At 57.0% G+C, this 21,730-nt stretch overlaps 1 protein-coding gene across 1 annotated transcript in view; it reads right to left on the reverse strand.

Moving 5' to 3' along the window:
• LOC140472829 (tonsoku-like protein) overlaps positions 1-18,443 on the reverse strand; it is a 44,278-nt gene extending 25,835 nt beyond the window's left edge. The window contains exons 1-7 of the mRNA XM_072567525.1: positions 18,119-18,443; positions 16,526-16,702; positions 14,376-15,376; positions 9,860-9,963; positions 6,525-6,681; positions 2,742-2,820; positions 1,831-2,138 (exon numbers count right to left, since the gene is read on the reverse strand). Of these exons, the coding sequence (XP_072423626.1) occupies positions 1,831-2,138; positions 2,742-2,820; positions 6,525-6,681; positions 9,860-9,963; positions 14,376-15,376; positions 16,526-16,702; positions 18,119-18,443 (2,151 nt within the window). The remainder of the gene's footprint in view (positions 1-1,830; positions 2,139-2,741; positions 2,821-6,524; positions 6,682-9,859; positions 9,964-14,375; positions 15,377-16,525; positions 16,703-18,118) is intronic.
• Positions 18,444-21,730: the final 3,287 nt, after the last annotated feature.

Consider the following 21,730-nt stretch of genomic DNA (forward strand, 5'->3'; position numbering starts at 1 on the left):
TCAGCCCTTCGAGCCTGCTCCGCCCTTCAGTACGATCACAGCTGCTCGAGTTTCTCCCTGTTTATACTGAAATAAAACATAGAACTGCCAATACTGGAAATTAGAAACAAAAACAGGAATTGCTGGAGAAACTCAGCAGGTCTGGCCGGTATCTATGGAGAAAAAGCAGAGTTAATGTTTCAGTTCAGTGACACTTCTGAGTTTTTCCAGCAATTTCTGTTTTTGTTTCTCCCTGTCTATTGTCCAGACCCTCGTGATTGGAAGACCTCTCTGAAATCTCTTCTCAACCGCCATTTCCTCCACGGAACACATTCCCAACTTCTCCAGTCTGTGTCCCTGGAGCTCCTCATCAGTGGGTCACAATTGTGAGTCTTTTGTGGCAGCCTCTCCAATACCCTCACACCCTCAGAGAACAAAGAACAAAGAAAATTTACAGCCCAGGAGCTGGCCCTTCGGCCCTCCAGGCCTGAGCTGATCCAAGTCCACTGTCTAAACCTGTCGCCCAATCCCTAAGCATCTGTATCCCTCTGCTCCCCACCTACTCAGGCATCTCTCCAGACACATCTTAAATGAATCTACCGTGCCTGCCTCTCCCACCTCGACTGGCAACGTGTTCCAGATGCCCACCACCCTCTGTGTGAACTACTTGCCGCGTGTATCCCCCTTAAACTCTTCACCTTTCACCTTGTGAGTGGGAATCCCTCACCCTGGGAAAAGGCTGGTCTCTATCCACCCTGTCTAAAGAGGATAGATAGATCTTCTGCAGGTTTACAAACAGAGCAGGTGACAGCAGCAACCACCCTGCAGCGCTCTATCAGGTTGCACAGAGGACAGGTAGAGAAATGACTTCCATTCAGTCCAGAACAAGGTATCACCACTGACAGGTAGAGAATGGAGGAGGGATTTCTTTACACACAGAGAGTGGAGAGCACGTGCAACTCTGTGAAATACTGATGCATCACATAGAGAAGTTTCTTTTTAATTTGCCGATGGGATGGAAGTGTCACTGGCGAGGCCAGTATTTATTGCCCAGCCTAGGAGTCAGCCACGTCCCTGTGGATCTGCAGTCCCACACAAGCCACTTTAAACAGCACCTGGTGAACCAGCGAGATCATTACACCAACTGACAACAGGCACAATCAGGATTTTTATGTCAGCCTTTTATGGGATTCAAACCTACGCCCCCACAACATGAAATAAAAACAGAAAGATCTGCGGATGCTGGAAATCAGAAACAAAAGCAGAAGTTGCTGGAAAAGCTCATCAGGTCTGGCAGCATCTGTGGAGAGAAATCAGAGTTAATGTTTCGGGTGCAGTGACCCTGCCACCGATGCTGCCACTCCTGCTGTGCTTTTCCAACAACTGCTGTTTTTTTTGTTCCCCAGAACGTTGACCCGGGTCAGTGAATTCACAGAGTCGAGAGTGTGGTGCTGGTCAGGCAGCATCCGAGGAGCAGGAGACTTGACGTTTCGGGCTGGAGAACCTCATCAGGAGGGCTCTGGTCCAAAACATCGATCCTCCTGCCCCGCTGTGCTTTTCCAGCACCACATTCTCAACTCTGATCTCCAGCACCTGCAGCCCTCACTGTCTCCTCAGTGAATTAACAGGCAGTAGGTCGGGGAGTGGTAATTAGTAATTGGTGTAGAGTATGGACACTAGCACATAGCAGTGGGGCTGAATGGCCTGTTTGACTGTGATTCGGTGTCAAGCTTCCACACTTTGCCCCTGTTGCTAGAATCGTCACAGATTTCCCTTTCAATGAGACAGGCTGGAGTCTTCCAGGTGAAATGTACTTGCACAGCCTGCACTGACTGAGCAGATGGAACTCACTTGGAAAGGGGTGTCCCTGGATAGGCTGCTGGCCTGACAGAGCGTGCTCAGGCCTTGGTGTGTGATCTGATTGGAGGAGAGGTCCAGCACCCTCAGGTTGGGCATGGTTACCAGGCAGGCCAGCAGCTCCCCCATGGTATCGTCACCCAGGCGATTGGCAGACAGGCACAGCTGGTGGGTGGGGGTCTGCAGTTTCAGGGCCCTCAGGATGGGACTCAGGTGCTCCTTGCTCAGCGACAGGCTGGACAGCTGGAAACAGGTCCCGCTCCCCTGGGTCTCACACACCCTTAACACCAGACCGTTAACAGCTAGAGAAAGAGAAACAGGAATATCCAGATCAGCAACAACTGGGAACCAGCTCAGAAACAATACCAACACAACCCCGTGACAAGGAGAACAGGGAAACCATCACAAAGAACCTCACAGCAATATTCAATCACATACACCAGACATGGAGCGGCTCAGGAAAGGAGACCAAAGGGGGGCTGGTTTGAAGATAGAGGGGGTGGGAAAGAGAGAGGGGGGGGGGGGAAGGGGTAAGAGGGAGAGGGAGGGATACACAGTGAGAGGGGGATGGGGTGGGAGGGAGAGGGAGGGATACAGAGAGAGAGGGGGATGGGGTGGGAGGGAGAGGGAAGGATACACAGAGAGAGGGGGATGGGGTGGGAGGGAGAGGGAGGGATACACAGAGAGAGGGGGACAGGGTGGGAGGGAGACAGAGGGATACACAGAGACAGGGGGACGGGATAGAAGGGATACACAGAGAGCGGGGGGATGGGGTAAGAGAGAACGGGAGGGATACACAGAGAGAGAGGGGGGAAGGGGTGGTGGGGGAGAGAGAGGGATACACAGAGCACTGGGCGCTCATCAGTAAATGAGAGCAGTCAGCCTTTTAAGATCTCTCCCCTTACCCAATGACAGACTGTCACAGGCCCTCTTGTATCGCTCAGAGAGTGGAGGCAGGTCCCAGGACACGACCTCAGCCAGAACCTGAGAGATAGAAATGGTAGCAAGGGTGAGATTTCCAATCCATGATCAGTTCCCACTCAGTGTCACACAATGCAGAGTGCTGTGAGGCAACAGGACCCGACAGGAGCAGTCAGTCAGCTTTCACCCAGACTAACCTCAGGACAGAGAGAGCTTGACTCTGTATCTAACCCCGTGCGGTCCCTGTCCTGGGGGTATGTGATGGGGGACAGTGTATAAGGAGCTTGACTCTGTATCTAACCCCGTGCTGTCCCTGTCCTGGGGGTATGTGATGGGGGGACAGTGTAGAGGGAGCTTGACTCTGTATCTAACCCCGTGCTGTCCCTGTCCTGGGGGTGTGTGATGGGGGGACAGTGTAGAGGGAGTTTGACTCTGTATCTAACCCCGTGCTGTCCCTGTCCTGGGAGTGTTTGATCGGGGGACAGTGTAGAGGGAGCTTGACTCTGTATCTAACCCCGTGCTGTCCCTGTCCTGGGAGTGTTTGATGGGGGACAGTGTATAAGGAGCTTTACTTTGGCAGGGGGATGGGATCCAGGCTTGTAGTCCAGAAAGTAAGCTAGCTGTGTGTCAGGATGCCCAAGAATGTAGGCAGGCTGTGGAGAAGGTAGCACTGACAGGGACTACTTGCGGACACAGAGATGGGCTCAAGTGTGTATACTTCAACGCAAGGAGTATCAGAAATAAGGTGGGTGAACTTAAGGCGTGGATCGGTACCTGGGACTACGATGTTGTGGCCATCACTGAAACAAGGCTAGAAGAGGGACAGGAATGGCTGTTGGAGGTTCCTGGTTACAGATGTTTCAGTAAGATTAGGGAGGGTGGTAAAAAAGGAGGGGGCGGGGGTGGCATTGCTAATTAGAAATGGTATAACAGCTGCAGAAAGGAAGTTTGAGGGGGATCTGCCTTTGGAGGTAGTATGGGCTGAAGACAGAAATAGGAAAGGTGCAGTCACCTTGTTGGGTGTTTACTATAGGCCCCCCAATAGCAGCAGAGATGTGGAGAAACAGATTGGGAAACCGATTTTGGAAAGGTGCAGAAGCCACAGGGTCGTAGTCATGGGCGACTTCAACTTCCCAAATATTGATTGGAAGCTCTTTAGATCAAGTAGATTGGATGGGGCGGTGTTTGTGCAGTGTGTCCAGGAAGCTTTTCTAACGCAGTATGTAGATTGTCTGACCAGAGGGGAGGCCATATTGGATTTGGTACTTGGTAACGAACCGGGACAAGTGGTGGGCTTGTTAGTGGGTGAACATTTTGGTGATGGCAACCACAATTCTGTGACTTTCACCTTGGTTATGGAGAGAGATAGTTGCGGCAACAGGGTAGGTTTTACAATTGGGGGAAGGGTAAATACGATGCTGCAAGACAGGATCTGAGGAGCATAAATTGGGAGCACAGGCTGTCAGGGAAGGATGTCGTGGAAATGTGGAACTTTCTCAAGGAGCAGATACGACGTGTCCTTGATATGTATGTACCTATCAGGCAGGAAAGAGATGGTCGTGTGAGGGAGCCTTGGTTGACGAGGGAAGTTGAATGTCTAGTAAAGAGGAAGAAGGAGGCTTACATAAGGTTGAGGAAACAGGGTTCAGACAGAGCAGTGGAGGGATACAGGATAGCCAGGAGGGAGCTGAAGAACAATGAGAAACATGAGAATGACGAGAACGAGGAGAGTATTGTTGAAGAGGAGAGTATGAAACGGACTGGTAAGCTAGAGTCCGTTTCATACTCTCCTCTTCAACAATACGGTCCATCTCATTTGTAAATACTGAAGAAAAGCACTCATTCAAGACCTCTCCTATCTCTTCCGACTCAATACACAGTCTCCCATTACTGTCCTTGATCGGACCTACCCTCGTTCTCGTCATTCTCATGTTTCTCACATACGCATAAAATGCCTTGGGGTTATCCTTGATCCTACCCGCCAAAGATTTTTCATGCCCTCTCTTAGCTCACCTAATCCCTTTCTTGTTAGGAAGGAAGATGTGTTGGGCATTTTGAAAAACTTGAGGATAGACGAGTTCCCTGGGCCTGATGGGATATATCCTAGGATTATGTGGGAAGCAAGAGAGGAAATTGCAGAGCCGTTGGCAATGATTTTTTCGTCTCACTGTCAATGGGGATGGTGCCAGGCGACTGGAGAGTGGCGAATGTTGTGCCCCTGTTCAAAAAAGGGAATAGGGATAACCCCGGGAATTACAGGCCACTTAGTCTTACTTCTGTGGTAGGCAAAGTAATGGAAAGGGTACTGAGGGATAGGATTTACGAGTATCTGGAGAGACACTGCTTGATTAGGGACAGCCAGCACGGATTTGTGAGGGGTAGGTCTTGCCTTACAAGTCTTACTGAATTCTTTGAGGAGGTGACCAAGCATGTGGATGAGGGTAGAGCAGTGGTTGTAGTGTACATGGATTTTAGTAAGGCATTTGATAAGGTTCCCCATGGTAGGCTTATGCGGAAAGTCAGGAGGCATGGGATAGTGGGAAATTTGGCCAGTTGGATAGAAAACTGGCTAACCGGTCGAAGTCAGAGAGTGGTGGTAGATGGTAAATATTCAGCATTGAGCCCAGTTACAAGTGGAGTTCCACAGGGATCAGTTGTGGGTCCTCTGCTGTTTGTAATTTTTATTAATGACTTGGAAGAGGGAGTCGAAGGGTGGGTCAGTCAATTTGCAGATGATACGAAGATTGGTGGAGTTGTGGATAGTGAGGAGGGCTGTTGTCGGCTGCAAAGGGTCTTAGATATGATGCAGAGCTGGGCTGAGGAGTGGCAGATGGAGTTCAACCCTGTCAAGTGTGAGGTTGTCCATTTTGGAAGGACAAATAAGAATGCGGAATACAGGGTTAATGGTAGGGTTCTTAGTAAGGTGGAGGAGCAGAGGGATCTTGGGGTCTATGTTCATAGATCTTTGAAAGTTGCCACTCAGGTGGATAGAGCTTGTAAGAAGGCCTATGGTGTATTAGCGTTCATTAGCAGAGGGATTGAATTCAAGAGTTGTGAAGTGATGTTGCAGCTGTACAGGACTTTGGTTAGGCCACATTTGGAGTACTGTGTGCAGTTCTGGTCACCTCATTTTAGGAAAGATGTGGAAGCTTTGGAGAGGGTGCAGAGGAGATTTACCAGGATGTTGCCTGGAATGGAGAATAGGTCGTACGAGGATAGGTTGAGAGTGCTAGGCCTTTTCTCGTTGGAACGGCGAAGGATGAGGGGTGACTTGATAGAGGTTTATAAGATGATCAGAGGAATAGATAGAGTAGACAGTCAGAGACTTTTTCCCCGGGTACGACAGAGTGTTACAAGGGGACATAAATTTAAGGTGAAGGGTGGAAGGTATAGGGGAGATGTCAGGGGTGGGTTCTTTACCCAGAGAGTGGTGGGGGCATGGAATGCGCTGCCTGTGGGAGTGGCAGAGTCAGAATCATTGGTGACCTTTAAGCGGCAATTGGATAGGTACATGGATGGGTGCTTAAGCTCGGACAAATGTTCGGCACAACATCGTGGGCTGAAGGGCCTGTTCTGTGCTGTATTGTTCTATGTTCTATGTACTCTGTATCTAACCCTGTCCTGGGAGTATTTGATAAGGGACATGGTGTAGAAGGAGCTTTACTCTGTATCTAATCCTGTGCTGTCCCTGTCCTGGGAGTGTTTGATGGGGACAGTGTAGAGGGAGCTTTACTCTGTATCTAAGCCCGTGTTGAGACCGGTCTTACCTCCTCATTGCTTTGTAGAACGTGGATGATGGGGTCCTGTGGAGCGAGGAGTGCCCCTTCCTTCTTCAGGGTGAGTCTGGGCCGCAGCCCACACATCTGGTAATGTCGCTGAGTGGCCTGTTCTGCCAACCAAGACACAGTCCGTACTTCAGTGTCACTGTAGGCCGAGGAAAGACAGGTTAAACTCACAACTGGAACTGTGCTGAGATTCAGTATTCTGCTTCGCGTGCTTCAATTAGACCATAAGACATAAGACATAGGAGTGGAAGGAAGGCCATTCGGCCCATCAAGTCCACTCCGCCATTCAATCATGGCTGATGCGCATTTCAGCTCCACTTGCCAGCGTTCTCCCCGTAGCCCTTAATTCCTCTAGACAACAAGAACCTATCAATCTCGGCCTTGAAGACATTTAGCGTCCCGGCTTCCACTGCACTCCGTGGCAATGAATTCCACAGGCCCACCACTCTCTGGCTGAAGAAATGTCTCCACATTTCTGTTCTGAATTTACCCCCTCTAATTCTCAGGCTGTGTCCACGGGTCCTAGTCTCCTCGCCTAACAGAAACAATTTTCTAGCATCCACCTTTTCAAAGCCATGTATTATTTTGTACGTCTCTATTAGATCTCCCCTTAATCTTCTAAACTCCAACGAATACAATCCCAGTATCCTCAGCCGTTCCTCATATGCTAGACCTGTCATTCCAGGGATCATCCGTGTGAATCTCCGCTGTACACGTTCCAGTGCCAGTATGTCCTTCCTGAGGTGTGGGGACCAAAACTGGACACAGTACTCCAAATGGGGCCTAACCAGAGCTTTATAAAGTCTTAGTAGTACATCTCTGCTTTTATATTCCAACCCTCTTGAGATAAGAGACAACATTGCATTCGCTTTCTTAATCACAGACTCAACCTGCATGTTTACCTTTAGAGAATCCTCGACTAGCACTCCCAGATCCCTTTGTGCTTTGGCTTTATTAAGTTTCTCACCATTTAGAAAGTAGGCCATTCCTATATTCTTTTTGCCAAAGTGCAAGACCTCGCACTTGCTCACGTTAAATTCCATCAGCCATTTCCTGGACCACTCTCCCAACCTGTCTAGATCCTTCTGTAGCCTCCCCACTTCCTCAGTACTACCTGCCTGTCCACCTAACTTCGTATCATCGGCAAACTTCGCTAGAATGCCCCCGGTTCCCTCATCCAAATCATTAATTCCACATTGATGAATTGATTGGCTATCCCACCAGCTACCATGGTGGCATTTGTCCCCAGAACATTAAACAAAACAACTGTGGATGCTGGAAATCTGCAACAAAATACAGAAACTGCTGGAGAACCTCAGCAGGTCTGGCAGTGTCCGTGGAGAGATAGCAAAGCTAATGTTTCTGGTCCAGTGACCTTTCTTCATGGGTTCTGGAGGAGGGTCACTGGATATTAACTCTGTTTTTCTTTCTCCACAGATGCTGCCAGACTTGCTGAGATTCTCCAGCAATTCTCCAGAAGGAGCCCACCTCAAGACAAGTAAGTGGGTAAATGGTATGGCATGCTCTCAAATGATTAACCTGAAGGCTGCAAGGTACCTGAGCCGAAGACGAGATACTATCACTCTTGGGGAATTGAAAGCAATAAGTGATTGTGAAAGTATCACTGATTATCCTCGAAAACCCCTCTGCTTCACAAAGTCCTTCCAGGAAGGAATTCTGCCATCCTCACCTGGTCAGGCCTACACCGGACTCCAGAACGTGGGTGACTCACATATACCCTCTGAAATACATTCCTGACGAAGGGCTTGGGCTCAAACCATCAACTCTGCTGCTCCTCGGATGCTGCCTGACTGGCTGTGCTTTTCAAATCCTGTCCTGTGAAACAGGGCCCTCTGTTTAAGGACGGTCAGGGATGGCCCTTGTGTGTGTGATGGAAGAATGAAATAAGTCTGGGGAGAGCTGCCCACAGTTCAGGTCTCCATATCCAGAGCAGGGTTTACGAGAACGACAGCCGAACAGAGAGGGTGATCATTGTCGAGAAAGACTCAACAGGCTGGGATTCTGCATCAGTAAGGAGCTGAGGGATCACTGGGCAGGGGACTTTAGTATTTGAAAGGGGTTTCACAAAGGATTGACCAGTTCAAATGGACAGGAGCTCACCCTCTAAAACACAACTAGGGACAGGCAATGATTGGATTTCTTATTGTCACATGTACCGAGTTACAGTGAAAAGTATTGTTTTCTGTGCTAACCAGACAAATCATACCTCACATAAATACATCAGGGTAATGGAACAGAATACAGAATATAGTGTTACAGCTACAGAGAAGGTGCAGAGAAAGATCAACTCTAATATACGAGAGGTTTGTTCATAAGTCTGATAACAGTGAGGAAAAAAGCTGTTCTTAAGTCTATTGGTACATGTTCTCAAACGTTTGTATCTTCTGTCCTGTGGAAGGGGGGGGGCAAGAGAGTCTAACCGGGCTGGGAGGGGTCTGTGATGATGATGGCTGCTTTCTCGAGGCAGTGGGAAGTGTAGACGGAGTCGATGGATGGAAGGCTGGTTATCCTGACGGACTGGCCTGGGTTCACACCTCTCTGTAATCTCCTGGGCAGAGCAGTTGCTGTACCAAGCTGTGATCCATCCGGAGAGGTTGCTTTCTGTGGTGCATCGATATAAATTGGTAAGAGCCTTTGTGGACACTCCCAGTTTCCTTAGCCTCATGAGGAAGGCGAGGTAGTGGTGTGCTTTTTTGTTGTAGTGTCGGTGTGGATGGACCAGGACGGATCATTGGGGATCTTTACTCCCAGGAATAAAGGCTGGCCCAACCAACAACAATAACATTCCATGAGTTAACAAAATATTCTCCAGATTAATTCCCAGAATTGTCCTCTGCTTCCCAGAATTGGAAGTTTTCACCAGATTCATAGGTGCTGATCATTCAAGAGGCATCAGGTTATCAAACTCAGTTGGTCATTGGTATTTAGATTAGATTAGATTAGATTACTTACAGTGTGGAAACAGGCCCTTCGGCCCAAGTCCACACCAACCCACCGAAACGTATACTACCAAGACCCATATTCCTACGTTTTACCCCCTCACCTAACACTACGGGCAATTTAGCATGGCCAATCCACCCTAACCTGCACATTTTTGGATTGTGGGAGGAAACTGAAGCACCCGGAGGAAACCCACGCAGACACGGGGAGAATGTGCAAATCCACACAGTCAGTCGACTGAGGTGGGAATTGAACCCGGGTCTGAGAGGCAGCAGTGCTAACCACTGTGCCACCGTGCCGCCCACCGACGGCACCCTCCAGCTCCCTTCCCCCTCACTATCCAGCCTCAAACGTACCTGTGTGCTATTGGAATCAGGAAGACATGATCTTGAACTCTGACCCTTACTCTGATCGATGGAGGAGCTGCTGGGGCAACAGGCACAAACTGATGAGGTGAAACCTGGACAGAGAGAGAGAGAGAGAGAGAGCAGGATCGATAGATTACTGAGCACTCAACACCGAGACATGGGGGCAGGGGTCTGTCACCATGTGACCCAGGGGGAACACCCTATAGGACCGCAGTCTGACCCAGGGGGAACACCCGATGGGACCGCAGTCTGACCCAGGGGGGAACACCCTATAGGACCGCAGTCTGACCCAGGGGGGACACCCTATAGGGCTGCAGTCTGACCCAGGGGGAACACCCTATAGGACCGCAGTCTGACCCAGGGGGAACACCCTATGGGACCGCAGTCTGACCCAGGGGGGAACACCCTATGGGACCGCAGTCTGACCCAGGGGGGAACACCCTATAGGACCGCAGTCTGACCCAGGGGGGACACCCTATAGGGCTGCAGTCTGACCCAGGGGGAACACCCTATAGGGCCACAGACTGACCCAGGGGGGAACACCCTATAGGACCCCAGTCTGACCCAGGGGGGACACCCTATAGGGCTGCAGTCTGACCCAGGGGGGACACCCTATAGGGCCACAGCCTGACCCAGGGGGGAACACCCTATAGGACCGCAGTCTGACCCAGGGGGGACACCCTATAGGGCTGCAGTCTGACCCAGGGGGGACACCCTATAGGGCCACAGCCTGACCTGGGGGAGCACCCTATAGGGCCACAGCCTGACCCAGGGGGAGCACCCTATAGGGCCGCAGCCTGACCCGGGGGGAGCACCCTATAGGACCGCAGTCTGACCCAGGGGGAGCACCCTATAGGACCGCAGCCTGACCCAGGGGGGACACCCTATAGGACCGCAGTCTGACCCAGGGGGGACACCCTATAGGGCCGCAGTCTGACCCGGGGGGAGCACCCAATAGGGCCGCAGCCTGACCCAGGGGGAGCACCCTATAGGGCCGCAGTCTGACCCGGGGGGAGCACCCTATAGGACCGCAGTCTGACCCAGGGGGAGCACCCTATAGGACCGCAGCCTGACCCAGGGGGGACACCGTATAGGACCGCAGTCTGACCCAGGGGGGACACCCTTTAGGGCCACAGTCTGACCCAGGGGGAGCACCCTATAGGGCCGCAGTCTGACCCGGGGGGAGCACCCTATAGGGCCGCAGCCTGACCCAGGGGGGACACCCTATAGGACCGCAGTCTGACCCGGGGGGACACCCTATAGGGCCGCAGTCTGACCCGGGGGGAGCACCCTATAGGACCGCAGTCTGACCCAGGGGGAGCACCCTATAGGACCGCAGCCTGACCCAGGGGGGACACCCTATAGGACCGCAGTCTGACCCAGGGGGAGCACCCTATAGGGCCGCAGTCTGACCCGGGGGGAGCACCCTATAGGGCCGCAGCCTGACCCGGGGGGGACACCCTATAGGACCGCAGTCTGACACAGGGGGGAGCACCCTATAGGGCCGCAGCCTGACCCAGGGGGGACACCCTATAGGGCCACAGCCTGACCCAGGGGGGACACCCTATAGGGCCACAGCCTGACCCAGGGGGGACACCCTATAGGGCCACAGTCTGACACAGGGGGGACACCCTATAGGGCCACAGTCTGACCCAGGGGGGGACACCCTATAGGGCCACAGTCTGACCCAGGGGGTACACCCTATAGGGCCGCAGTCTGACCTGGGGGGAGCACCCTATAGGGCCACAGTCTAACCCGGGGGGGACACCCTATAGGGCCACAGTCTGACCCGGGGGGGGGGGACACCCTATAGGGCCACAGTCTGACCCGGGGGGAACACCCTATAGGACCGCAGTCTGACCTGGGGGGAGCACCCTATAGGACCGCAGTCTGACCCAGGGGGGAACACCCTATAGGGCCACAGCCTGACCCCGGGGGGAACACCCTATAGGGCCACAGTCTGACCCAGGGGGGACACCCTATAGGGCCGCAGTCTGACCCAGGGGGAGCACCCTATAGGACCGCAGCCTGACCCAGGGGGGACACCGTATAGGACCGCAGTCTGACCCAGGGGGGACACCCTATAGGGCCACAGTCTGACCCAGGGGGAGCACCCTATAGGGCCGCAGTCTGACCCGGGGGGAGCACCCTATAGGGCCGCAGCCTGACCCAGGGGGGACACCCTATAGGACCGCAGTCTGACCCAGGGGGGACACCCTATAGGGCCGCAGTCTGACCCGGGGGGAGCACCCTATAGGACCGCAGTCTGACCCAGGGGGAGCACCCTATAGGACCGCAGCCTGACCCAGGGGGGACACCCTATAGGACCGCAGTCTGACCCGGGGGGAGCACCCTATAGGGCCGCAGTCTGACCCGGGGGGAGCACCCTATAGGGCCGCAGCCTGACCCAGGGGGGACACCCTATAGGACCGCAGTCTGACACAGGGGGGAGCACCCTATAGGGCCGCAGCCTGACCCAGGGGGGACACCCTATAGGGCCACAGCCTGACCCAGGGGGGACACCCTATAGGGCCACAGTCTGACACAGGGGGGACACCCTATAGGGCCACAGTCTGACCCAGGGGGGGACACCCTATAGGGCCGCAGTCTGACCCAGGGGGTACACCCTATAGGGCCGCAGTCTGACCCGGGGGGAGCACCCTATAGGACCGCAGTCTGACCCAGGGGGAGCACCCTATAGGACCGCAGCCTGACCCAGGGGGGACACCCTATAGGACCGCAGTCTGACCCGGGGGGAGCACCCTATAGGGCCGCAGTCTGACCCGGGGGGAGCACCCTATAGGGCCGCAGCCTGACCCAGGGGGGACACCCTATAGGACCGCAGTCTGACACAGGGGGGAGCACCCTATAGGGCCGCAGCCTGACCCAGGGGGGACACCCTATAGGGCCACAGCCTGACCCAGGGGGGACACCCTATAGGGCCACAGTCTGACACAGGGGGGACACCCTATAGGGCCACAGTCTGACCCAGGGGGGGACACCCTATAGGGCCGCAGTCTGACCCAGGGGGTACACCCTATAGGGCCGCAGTCTGACCTGGGGGGAGCACCCTATAGGGCCACAGTCTGACCCAGGGGGGGACACCCTATAGGGCCACAGTCTGACCCGGGGGGGGGGAACACCCTATAGGGCCACAGTCTGACCCGGGGGGAGCACCCTATAGGACCGCAGTCTGACCTGGGGGGAGCACCCTATAGGACCGCAGTCTGACCCAGGGGGGGAACACCCTATAGGGCCGCAGCCTGACCCCGGGGGGACACCCTATAGGGCCACAGTCTGACCCAGGGGGGACACCCTATAGGGCCGCAGTCTGACCCAGGGGGGACACCCTATAGGACAGCAGTCTGACCCAGGGGGGACACCCTATAGGGCTGCAGTCTGACCCCGGGGGGACACCCTATAGGGCCACAGCCTGACCCAGGGGGGACACCCTATAGGGCCACAGTCTGACCCAGGGGGGACACCCTATAGGGCCACAGTCTGACCCAGGGGGGACACCCTATAGGGCCACAGTCTGACCCAGGGGGGACACCCTATAGGGCCACAGCCTGACCCAGGGGGGGACACCCTATAGGGCTGCAGTCTGACCCAGGGGGGACACCCTATAGGACCGCAGTCTGACCCGGGGGGACACCCTATAGGGCCGCAGTCTGACCCAGGGGGGACACCCTATAGGGCCACAGTCTGACCCAGGGGGGGACACCCTATAGGGCCACAGTCTGACCCAGGGGGGACACCCTATAGGGCCACAGCCTGACCCAGGGGGGGACACCCTATAGGGCTGCAGTCTGACCCAGGGGGGACACCCTATAGGACCGCAGTCTGACCCGGGTGGGACACCCTATAGGGCAGCAGTCTGACCCCGGGGGGAACACCCTATAGGGCCACAGCCTGACACAGGGGGGACACCCTATAGGGCTGCAGTCTGACCCGGGGGGAACACCCTATAGGGCTGCAGTCTGACCCAGGGGGGACACCCTATAGGGCCACAGTCTGACCCAGGGGGGACACCCTATAGGGCTGCAGTCTGACCTAGGGGGGACACCCTATAGGGCCACAGTCTGACCCAGGGGGGACACCCTATAGGGCCACAGCCTGACCCAGGGGGGACACCCTATAGGGCCGGCAGCCTGACCCGGGGGGACACCCTATAGGGCTGCAGTCTGACCTAGGGGGGACACTCTATAGGGCCACAGTCTGACCCAGGGGGGACACTCTATAGGGCCACAGCCTGACCCCGGGGGGACACTCTATAGGGCTGCAGTCTGACCCCAGGGGGACACCCTATAGGGCCACAGCCTGACCCAGGGGGGACACCCTATAGGGCTGCAGTCTGACCCCGGGGGGACACCCTATAGGGCCACAGCCTGACCTGGGGGGGACACCCTATAGGGCCACAGCCTGACCCTACAGGACTGATGGGTCCCTCTGTCTGATGGCTGGTTAGTGTGTGAGGGTGAACACGGAGAGTCCCGGCCATTACCAGTGAGCTGGGGGCTGCTGTGGGCTCGCTGGTTGTACAGGTGACCTGGGAGGTATCCCTCTCAATGTTGCTGCTGCTGTTCCCTGTCCTCCTGAGCCCGGCCCTGTCCACTATCTGGGTCATGCGCAGTTGCTTTGATCGTTTCTTCTGCAGAGTGGCCCTTTCGCGGCACGCAGGCAGCTGTGAGCTCCGACAGAGATCTCCTTCAGTGCTGAGACCGGGCTCCTCTTGCTCAGGGACACTGCCTGCCTGGCTCTGTTCCCGACGCCTCTTCTTGGCTCGGCTACTGCCCAGATCATCGTCCAGCCAGCTGTCCTCCACGTATTCACTATCCGGGATCAACGCTGACTTCCTGCTAGTGGCTGCTGGATGAACGGGCGGTGCTGCTAAAGTTTGGGATAAAATCCTGGACTTTGCACTCCCTAAATTCCGGATAACCTGCAGGTAAGTGGACGCTCCGACACTGGGAGCATCGAAATCACATTCCCGCCCCGTCCTGGGCAAATGCCACTCACTCGCCTCCTCCTGACTCGAACCAGGGTTGTTGAGCAGAGCTGGTGTCCAGCCACTGGTGGGTTTGGTCCTTCCTGGGCCAGTGGAAGCCCTCTGACCCATGGCCCTGTGCCGTTTCTTCACTGGTTGGCATCGCTCCACTGGAACGTCCTCATCAGAAGAGCCCTCCTCCCCGAGAGCAGACCAATCCAGCCGGCTGCGAGTGGTCATCTGGGTAGCGGACCCTGGGGGTTTCCCAGGGCCATCAGATGTACCATTGGCGCTGTGTAATCGAGCACGCAGCAGACTGCTCTGGGTCACGGAAGCTGTGTTCGAATCCAGCCTGCTGCGGCATTGACCTCCCGTGTCCTTGTGCCGAAAGCCTCTCTCTTGTTCCTCAGGAGGAGTGGACGCAGAGGCAGTAACACACCCTCTGATCGTCTCCTGTGGCTGTGAACTTTCAGAGTCAAATAGTTCACTCTCTTGAAGGACTTGAACAGGCTGCGAATCTGTCAAGAGGAAATAAATATAATAACGATATTTCACTAAAAGGTACAAAGGAAAGCAAATTCTAACGATTGTAAAACCAATTGTTAGTAGAGAAAATTAGAACATTCTTTACTCTTTCAAACTGTGAGTAAAGTTCTCTCTTCACTATTCCCAGAGTAGGGGGAAAGTAAAACTACCTCTACTCTCTCAAATGGAAAGTAAAGCTCTTTTACACTGAGCCTAAACCCTCCCAGGACACTGCACGGTGACGGACAGAATAAAGCTACCTCTACTCTTTTAAATTGATAGTAAAGCTCCCTCTGCACTGACCAGCACCAAGTGTTCCCAGGACAGCGACAGCGTGGGGTTTGATACAAAGGACAGCACTTTCTGCACTTATAAACTGAACATACAGCTCCCTCTACACTGTCCCTACCAAACACTCCCAGAACAGGGACAGTACGGGGTTAGATAGAGTAAAGCTCCCTCTACACTGTCCCCATCAAACCCTCCCATTTCAGGGACAGTACAGCATTGGATACAGAGTAAAGCCTCCTCTACACTGTCCCCCATCAAACTCTCCCAGGACAGGGACAGCACGGGGTTAGATACAGAGTAAAGCTCCCTCTACAATGTTCCCCCCATCAAACCCTCCCAGGACAGGGACAGCACAGGGTTACATACAGAGTAAAGCTCCCTCTACACTGTCCCCCACCAAACCCTCCCAGGACAGGGACCGCATAGGTTTAGATACAGAGTAAAGCTCCCTCTACACTGTCCCCCACCAAACCCTCCCAGGACAGGGACTGCATGAGTTTAGATTCAGAGTAAAGCTCCCTCTACACTGTCCCCACTGAGTGTATACAGAGCGTGTTTCGACTTGTGGGAAGGAGCCAAATTCGAGGCGATCCATCCATAAATTGCCGTCAGGAAATCCAACTGGGAGTTCAGAAGAAAGGTCTTCGCCAGACAGAGCGAGAATGTGGGCAAGATGACCAGTCCGTGTGTGTTTCACTGTGAATTGAGTAGAGGCAGATTAAGGTGCAGTGTGAGATAAGCACACACAGACCATCCTGGGCTGGATCCTGAGCTGCCCGGAGGGAATGGTCTTCCTCACATTGTAATTGCAGGCTCCTTTCACCAGCAATGTGCTGGGATTTCTGGCTCACCTCTGGCAGAGCTGCTCACCAGCAGTTTCTCGATGTGTTTACACTGCTGCTTGGTGTCCTGGTCAAGGTGTGTGCCGTATGTCTGCCTCCACTCGTGTAGGCTGTCCAGGGGGGTGTGCCCCTGAGGGTAAAGCAGGAGAACATTCGGTGAGAGACAGTCACACCCACTGAGAGCAGCTGAACATCAGGCACGATATAGAGGAACAGCATTTGATTGGGATCAGAGTCAAAAAGGCTGGTGCTGGAAAAGCACAGCAGGTCAGGCAGCATCTGAGGAGCAGGAGGGTCTATGTTTCAGGTAAAAGCCCTTCCTCAGAATGACAACACAGTCGAAACGTCGACTCTCCTGCTCCTCAGATGCTGCCTGACCTGCTGTGCTTTTCCAGGAGCAATCATTATGACTCAGATCACCAGCATATGCTGTCATTTTCACCTGTTTGATCAGGATCAGTCTGTTGTATTCCTTAATATCCACATCATCTTTAACCTGCAATCTGGAAGAATTATCAGAAAAAACTCCCGAGAATCAGTGCATGAAGCAAATCACAAAATGATAAACCAGGGGCCATCCACACACCAGCTCCCAGCATCACAGTCCCCCTGTCCCCACACACCAGCCCCCAGCATCACAGTCCCCCTGTCCCCACACACCAGCTCCCAGCATCACAGTCCCCCTGTTCCCCACACACCAGCCCCCAGCATCACAGTCCCCCTGTTCCCCACACACCAGCCCCCAGCATCGCTGTCCCACTGTCCCCCACATACCAGCCCCTAACATCGCTGTCCCCCTGTCCCCCACACACCAGCCCCCAGCGTCGCAGTCCCCCTGTTCCCCACACACCAGCCCCCAGCATCGCTGTCCCCCCATCCCCCACACACCAGCCCCCAGCGTCGCAGTCCCCCTGTCCCCCACACACCAGCCCCCAGTTCCCCACACACCAGCCCCCAGCATCGCTGTCCCCGTATCCTCACACACCAGCTCCCAGCATCGCTGTCCCCACACACCAGCTCCCAGCATCGCTGTCCCCACACACCAGCCCCCAGCATTGCTGTCCCCCTGTCCCCACACACCAGCTCCCAGCATCGCTGTCCCCCTGTCCCCACACACCAGCCCCCAGCATCGCTGTCCCACTGTCCCCACACACCAGCCCCCAGCATCGCTGTCCCCACACACCAGCCCCCAGCATCGCTGTCCCCACACACCAGCTCCCAGCATCGCTGTCCCCACACACCAGCCCCCAGCATCGCTGTCCCCACACACCAGCTCCCAGCATCGCTGTGCCACTGTCCCCACACACCAGCCCCCAGCATCGCTGTCCCCCTGTCCCCACACACCAGCTCCCAGCATCGCTGTCCCCTGTCCCCCACACACCAGCCCCCAGCATCGCTGTCCCCCTGTCCCCACACACCAGCCCCCAGCATCACAGTCCCCCAGTCCCCACACACCAGCCCCCAGCATCGCTGTCCCACTGTCCCCACACACCAGCTCCCAGCATCACAGTCCCCCAGTCCCCACACACCAGCCCCCAGCATCGCTGTCCCCGGGCCCACACACCAGCCCCCAGCATCACAGTCCCCCTGTCCCCCACACACCAGCTCCCAGCATCGCTGTCCCACTGTCCCCACACACCAGCTCCCAGCATCGCAGCACCGGGCCCACACACCAGCCCCCAGCATCACAGTCCCCCTGTCCCCCACGACACCAGCCCCCAGCATCGCTGTCCCCACACACCAGCTCCCAGCATCGCTGTCTCCGGGCCCACACACCAGCTCCCAGCATCGCTGTCTCCGGGCCCACACACCAGCCCCCAGCATCGCTGTCCCCCTGTCCCCACACACCAGCTCCCAGCATCGCTGTGCCACTGTCCCCACACACCAGCTCCCAGCATCGCTGTCCCCACACACCAGCTCCCAGCATCGCTGTCCCACTGTCCCCACACACCAGCTCCCAGCATCGCTGTCCCACTGTCCCCACACACCAGCCCCCAGCATCGCTGTCCCACTGTCCCCACACACCAGCCCCCAGCATCGCTGTCCCCCTGTCCCCACACACCAGCTCCCAGCATCGCTGTCCCACTGTCCCCACACACCAGCCCCCAGCATCGCTGTCCCACTGTCCCCACACACCAGCCCCCAGCATCGCTGTCCCACTGTCCCCACACACCAGCCCCCAGCATCGCTGTCCCCCTGTCCCCACACACCAGCCCCCAGCATCACAGTCCCCCAGTCCCCACACACCAGCCCCCAGCATCACAGTCCCCCAGTCCCCACACACCAGCCCCCAGCATCGCTGTCCCACTGTCCCCACACACCAGCTCCCAGCATCGCTGTCCCCCTGTCCCCACACACCAGCCCCCAGCATCGCTGTCCCCCTGTCCCCTCACACCAGCCCCCAGCATCGCTGTCCCCCTGTCCCCACACACCAGCCCCCAGCATCGCTATCCCCCTGTCCCCACATACCAGCCCCCAGCATCACAGTCCCCCTGTCCCCCACACACCAGCTCCCAGCACCGCTGTCCCCCTCTCCCCCACACACCAGCTCCCAGCATCGCAGCACCGGGCCCACACACCAGCCCCCAGCATCACAGTCCCCCTGTCCCCCACACACCAGCCCCCAGCATCACTGTCCCCCTCTCCCCCACACACCAGCCCCCAGCATCGCTGTCCCCCTCTCCCCCACACACCAGCCCCCAGCGTCGCTGTCCCCCTGTCCCTCACACACCAGCTCCCAGCACCGCTGTCCCCCTCTCCCCCACACACCAGCTCCCAGCATCGCTGTCCCCCTGTCCCACACACCAGCCCCCATCATCGCTGTCCCCCTGTCCCACACACCAGCCCCCAGCATCGCTGTCCCCCTGTCCCACACACCAGCCCCCAGCATCACAGTCCCACAGTCCCCCAGTCCCCACACACCAGCCCCCAGCATCACAGTCCCACAGTCCCCCAGTCCCCACACACCAGCCCCCAGCATCACAGTCCCACAGTCCCCACACACCAGCCCCCAGCATCACAGTCCCACAGTCCCCCAGTCCCCACACAGCAGCTCCCAGCATCGCTGTACCCCTGTCCCCACACACCAGCTCCCAGCATCACAGTCCCCTGTCCCCACACACCAGCCCCCAGCATCGCTGTTCCACAGTCCCCCAGTCCCCACACAGCAGCCCCCAGCATCGCTGTCCCCCCAGTCCCCACACACCAGCCCCCAGCATCACTGTACCCCTGTCCCCACACACCAGCCCCCAGCATCGCTGTCCCACTGTCCCCACACACCAGCCCCCAGCATCGCCGTCCCCCTGTCCCCACACACCAGCCCCCAGCATCGCTGTCCCCCTGTCCCCACACACCAGCCCCCAGCATCGTTGTCCCCCTGTCCCCTCACACCAGCCCCCAGCATCGTTGTCCCCCTGTCCCCTCACACCAGCCCCCAGCATCGCTGTCCCCCTGTCCCCACACACCAGCCCCCAGCATCGCTGTCCCCCCAGTCCCCACACACCAGCCCCCAGCATCGCTGTACCCCTGTCCCCACACACCAGCCCCCAGCATCGCTGTCCCCCCAGTCCCCACACACCAGCCCCCAGCATCGCTGTCCCCCTGTCCCCTCACACCAGCTCCCAGCATCGCTGTCCCCCTGTCCCCACACACCAGCCCCCAGCATCGCTGTCCCCCTGTCCCCTCACACCAGCCCCCAGCATCGCTGTCCCCCTGTCCCCACACACCAGCCCCCAGCATCGCTATCCCCCTGTCCCCACACACCAGCCCCCAGCATCGCTGTACCCCTGTCCCCACACACCAGCCCCCAGCATCGCTGTCCCCCCAGTCCCCACACACCAGCCCCCAGCATCACTGTCCCCCTGTCCCCACACACCAGCTCCCAGCATCGCTGTACCCCTGTCCCCACACACCAGCCCCCAGCATCGCTGTCCCCCTGTCCCCACACACCAGCCCCCAGCATCGCTGTCCCACTGTCCCCACACACCAGCTCCCAGCATCGCTGTCCCCCCAGTCCCCACACACCAGCCCCCAGCATCGCTGTCCCCCTGTCCCCACACACCAGCATCGCTGTCCCCCTGTCCCCACACACCAGCCCCCAGCATCGCTGTCCCACTGTCCCCACACACCAGCTCCCAGCATCGCTGTCCCCCCAGTCCCCACACACCAGCCCCCAGCATCGCTGTCCCCCGGTCCCCACACACCAGCCCCCAGCATCGCTGTCCCCCTGTCCCCTCACACCAGCCCCCAGCATCGCTGTCCCCCTGTCCCCACACACCAGCCCCCAGCATCGCTGTCCCCCTGTCCCCACACAGCAGCCCCCAGCATCGCTGTCCCCCTGTCCCCACACACCAGCCCCCAGCATCGCTGTCCCACTGTCCTCACACACCAGCTCCCAGCATCGCTGTCCCCCTGTCCCCACACACCAGCCCCCAGCATCGCTGTCCCCCTGTCCCCACACACCAGCCCCCAGCATCGCTGTCCCACATCCCCACACACCAGCTCCCAGCATCGCTGTCCCCCTGTCCCCACACACCAGCTCCCAGCATCGCTGTCCCACTGTCCCCACACACCAGCCCCCAGCATCGCTGTCCCCCTGTCCCCACACACCAGCCCCCAGCATCGCTGTCCCCCTGTCCCCACACACCAGCCCCCAGCATCGCTGTCCCACTGTCCCCACACACCAGCCCCCAACATCGCTGTCCCCCTGTCCCCACACACCAGCTCCCAGCATCGCTGTCCCCCCTCTCCCCCACACACCAGCCCCCAGCATCACAGTCCCCCTGTCCCCACACACCAGCCCCCAGCATCGCTGTCCCCCTGTCCCCACACACCAGCTCCCAGCATCGCTGTCCCCCCTCTCCCCCACACACCAGCCCCCAGCATCACAGTCCCCCTGTCCCCACACACCAGCCCCCAGCATCGCTGTCCCTCTGTCCCCCTCACACCAGCCCCCAGCATCGCTGTCCCCCTGTCCCCTCACACCAGCCCCCAGCATCGCTGTCCCCCTGTCCCCACACACCAGCTCCCAGCATCGCTGTACCCCTGTCCCCACACACCAGCCCCCAGCATCGCTGTCCCCCTGTCCCCACACACCAGCCCCTAGCATCGCTGTCCCCCTGTCCCCACACACCAGCCCCCAGCATCGCTGTCCCCCTGTCTCCACACACCAGCCCCCAGCATCGCTGTCCCCCTGTCCCCCACACACCAGCCCCC

Source organism: Chiloscyllium punctatum, unplaced genomic scaffold (assembly GCF_047496795.1).
Source record: "Chiloscyllium punctatum isolate Juve2018m unplaced genomic scaffold, sChiPun1.3 scaffold_460, whole genome shotgun sequence".
Lineage (NCBI taxonomy): Eukaryota > Metazoa > Chordata > Chondrichthyes > Orectolobiformes > Hemiscylliidae > Chiloscyllium > Chiloscyllium punctatum.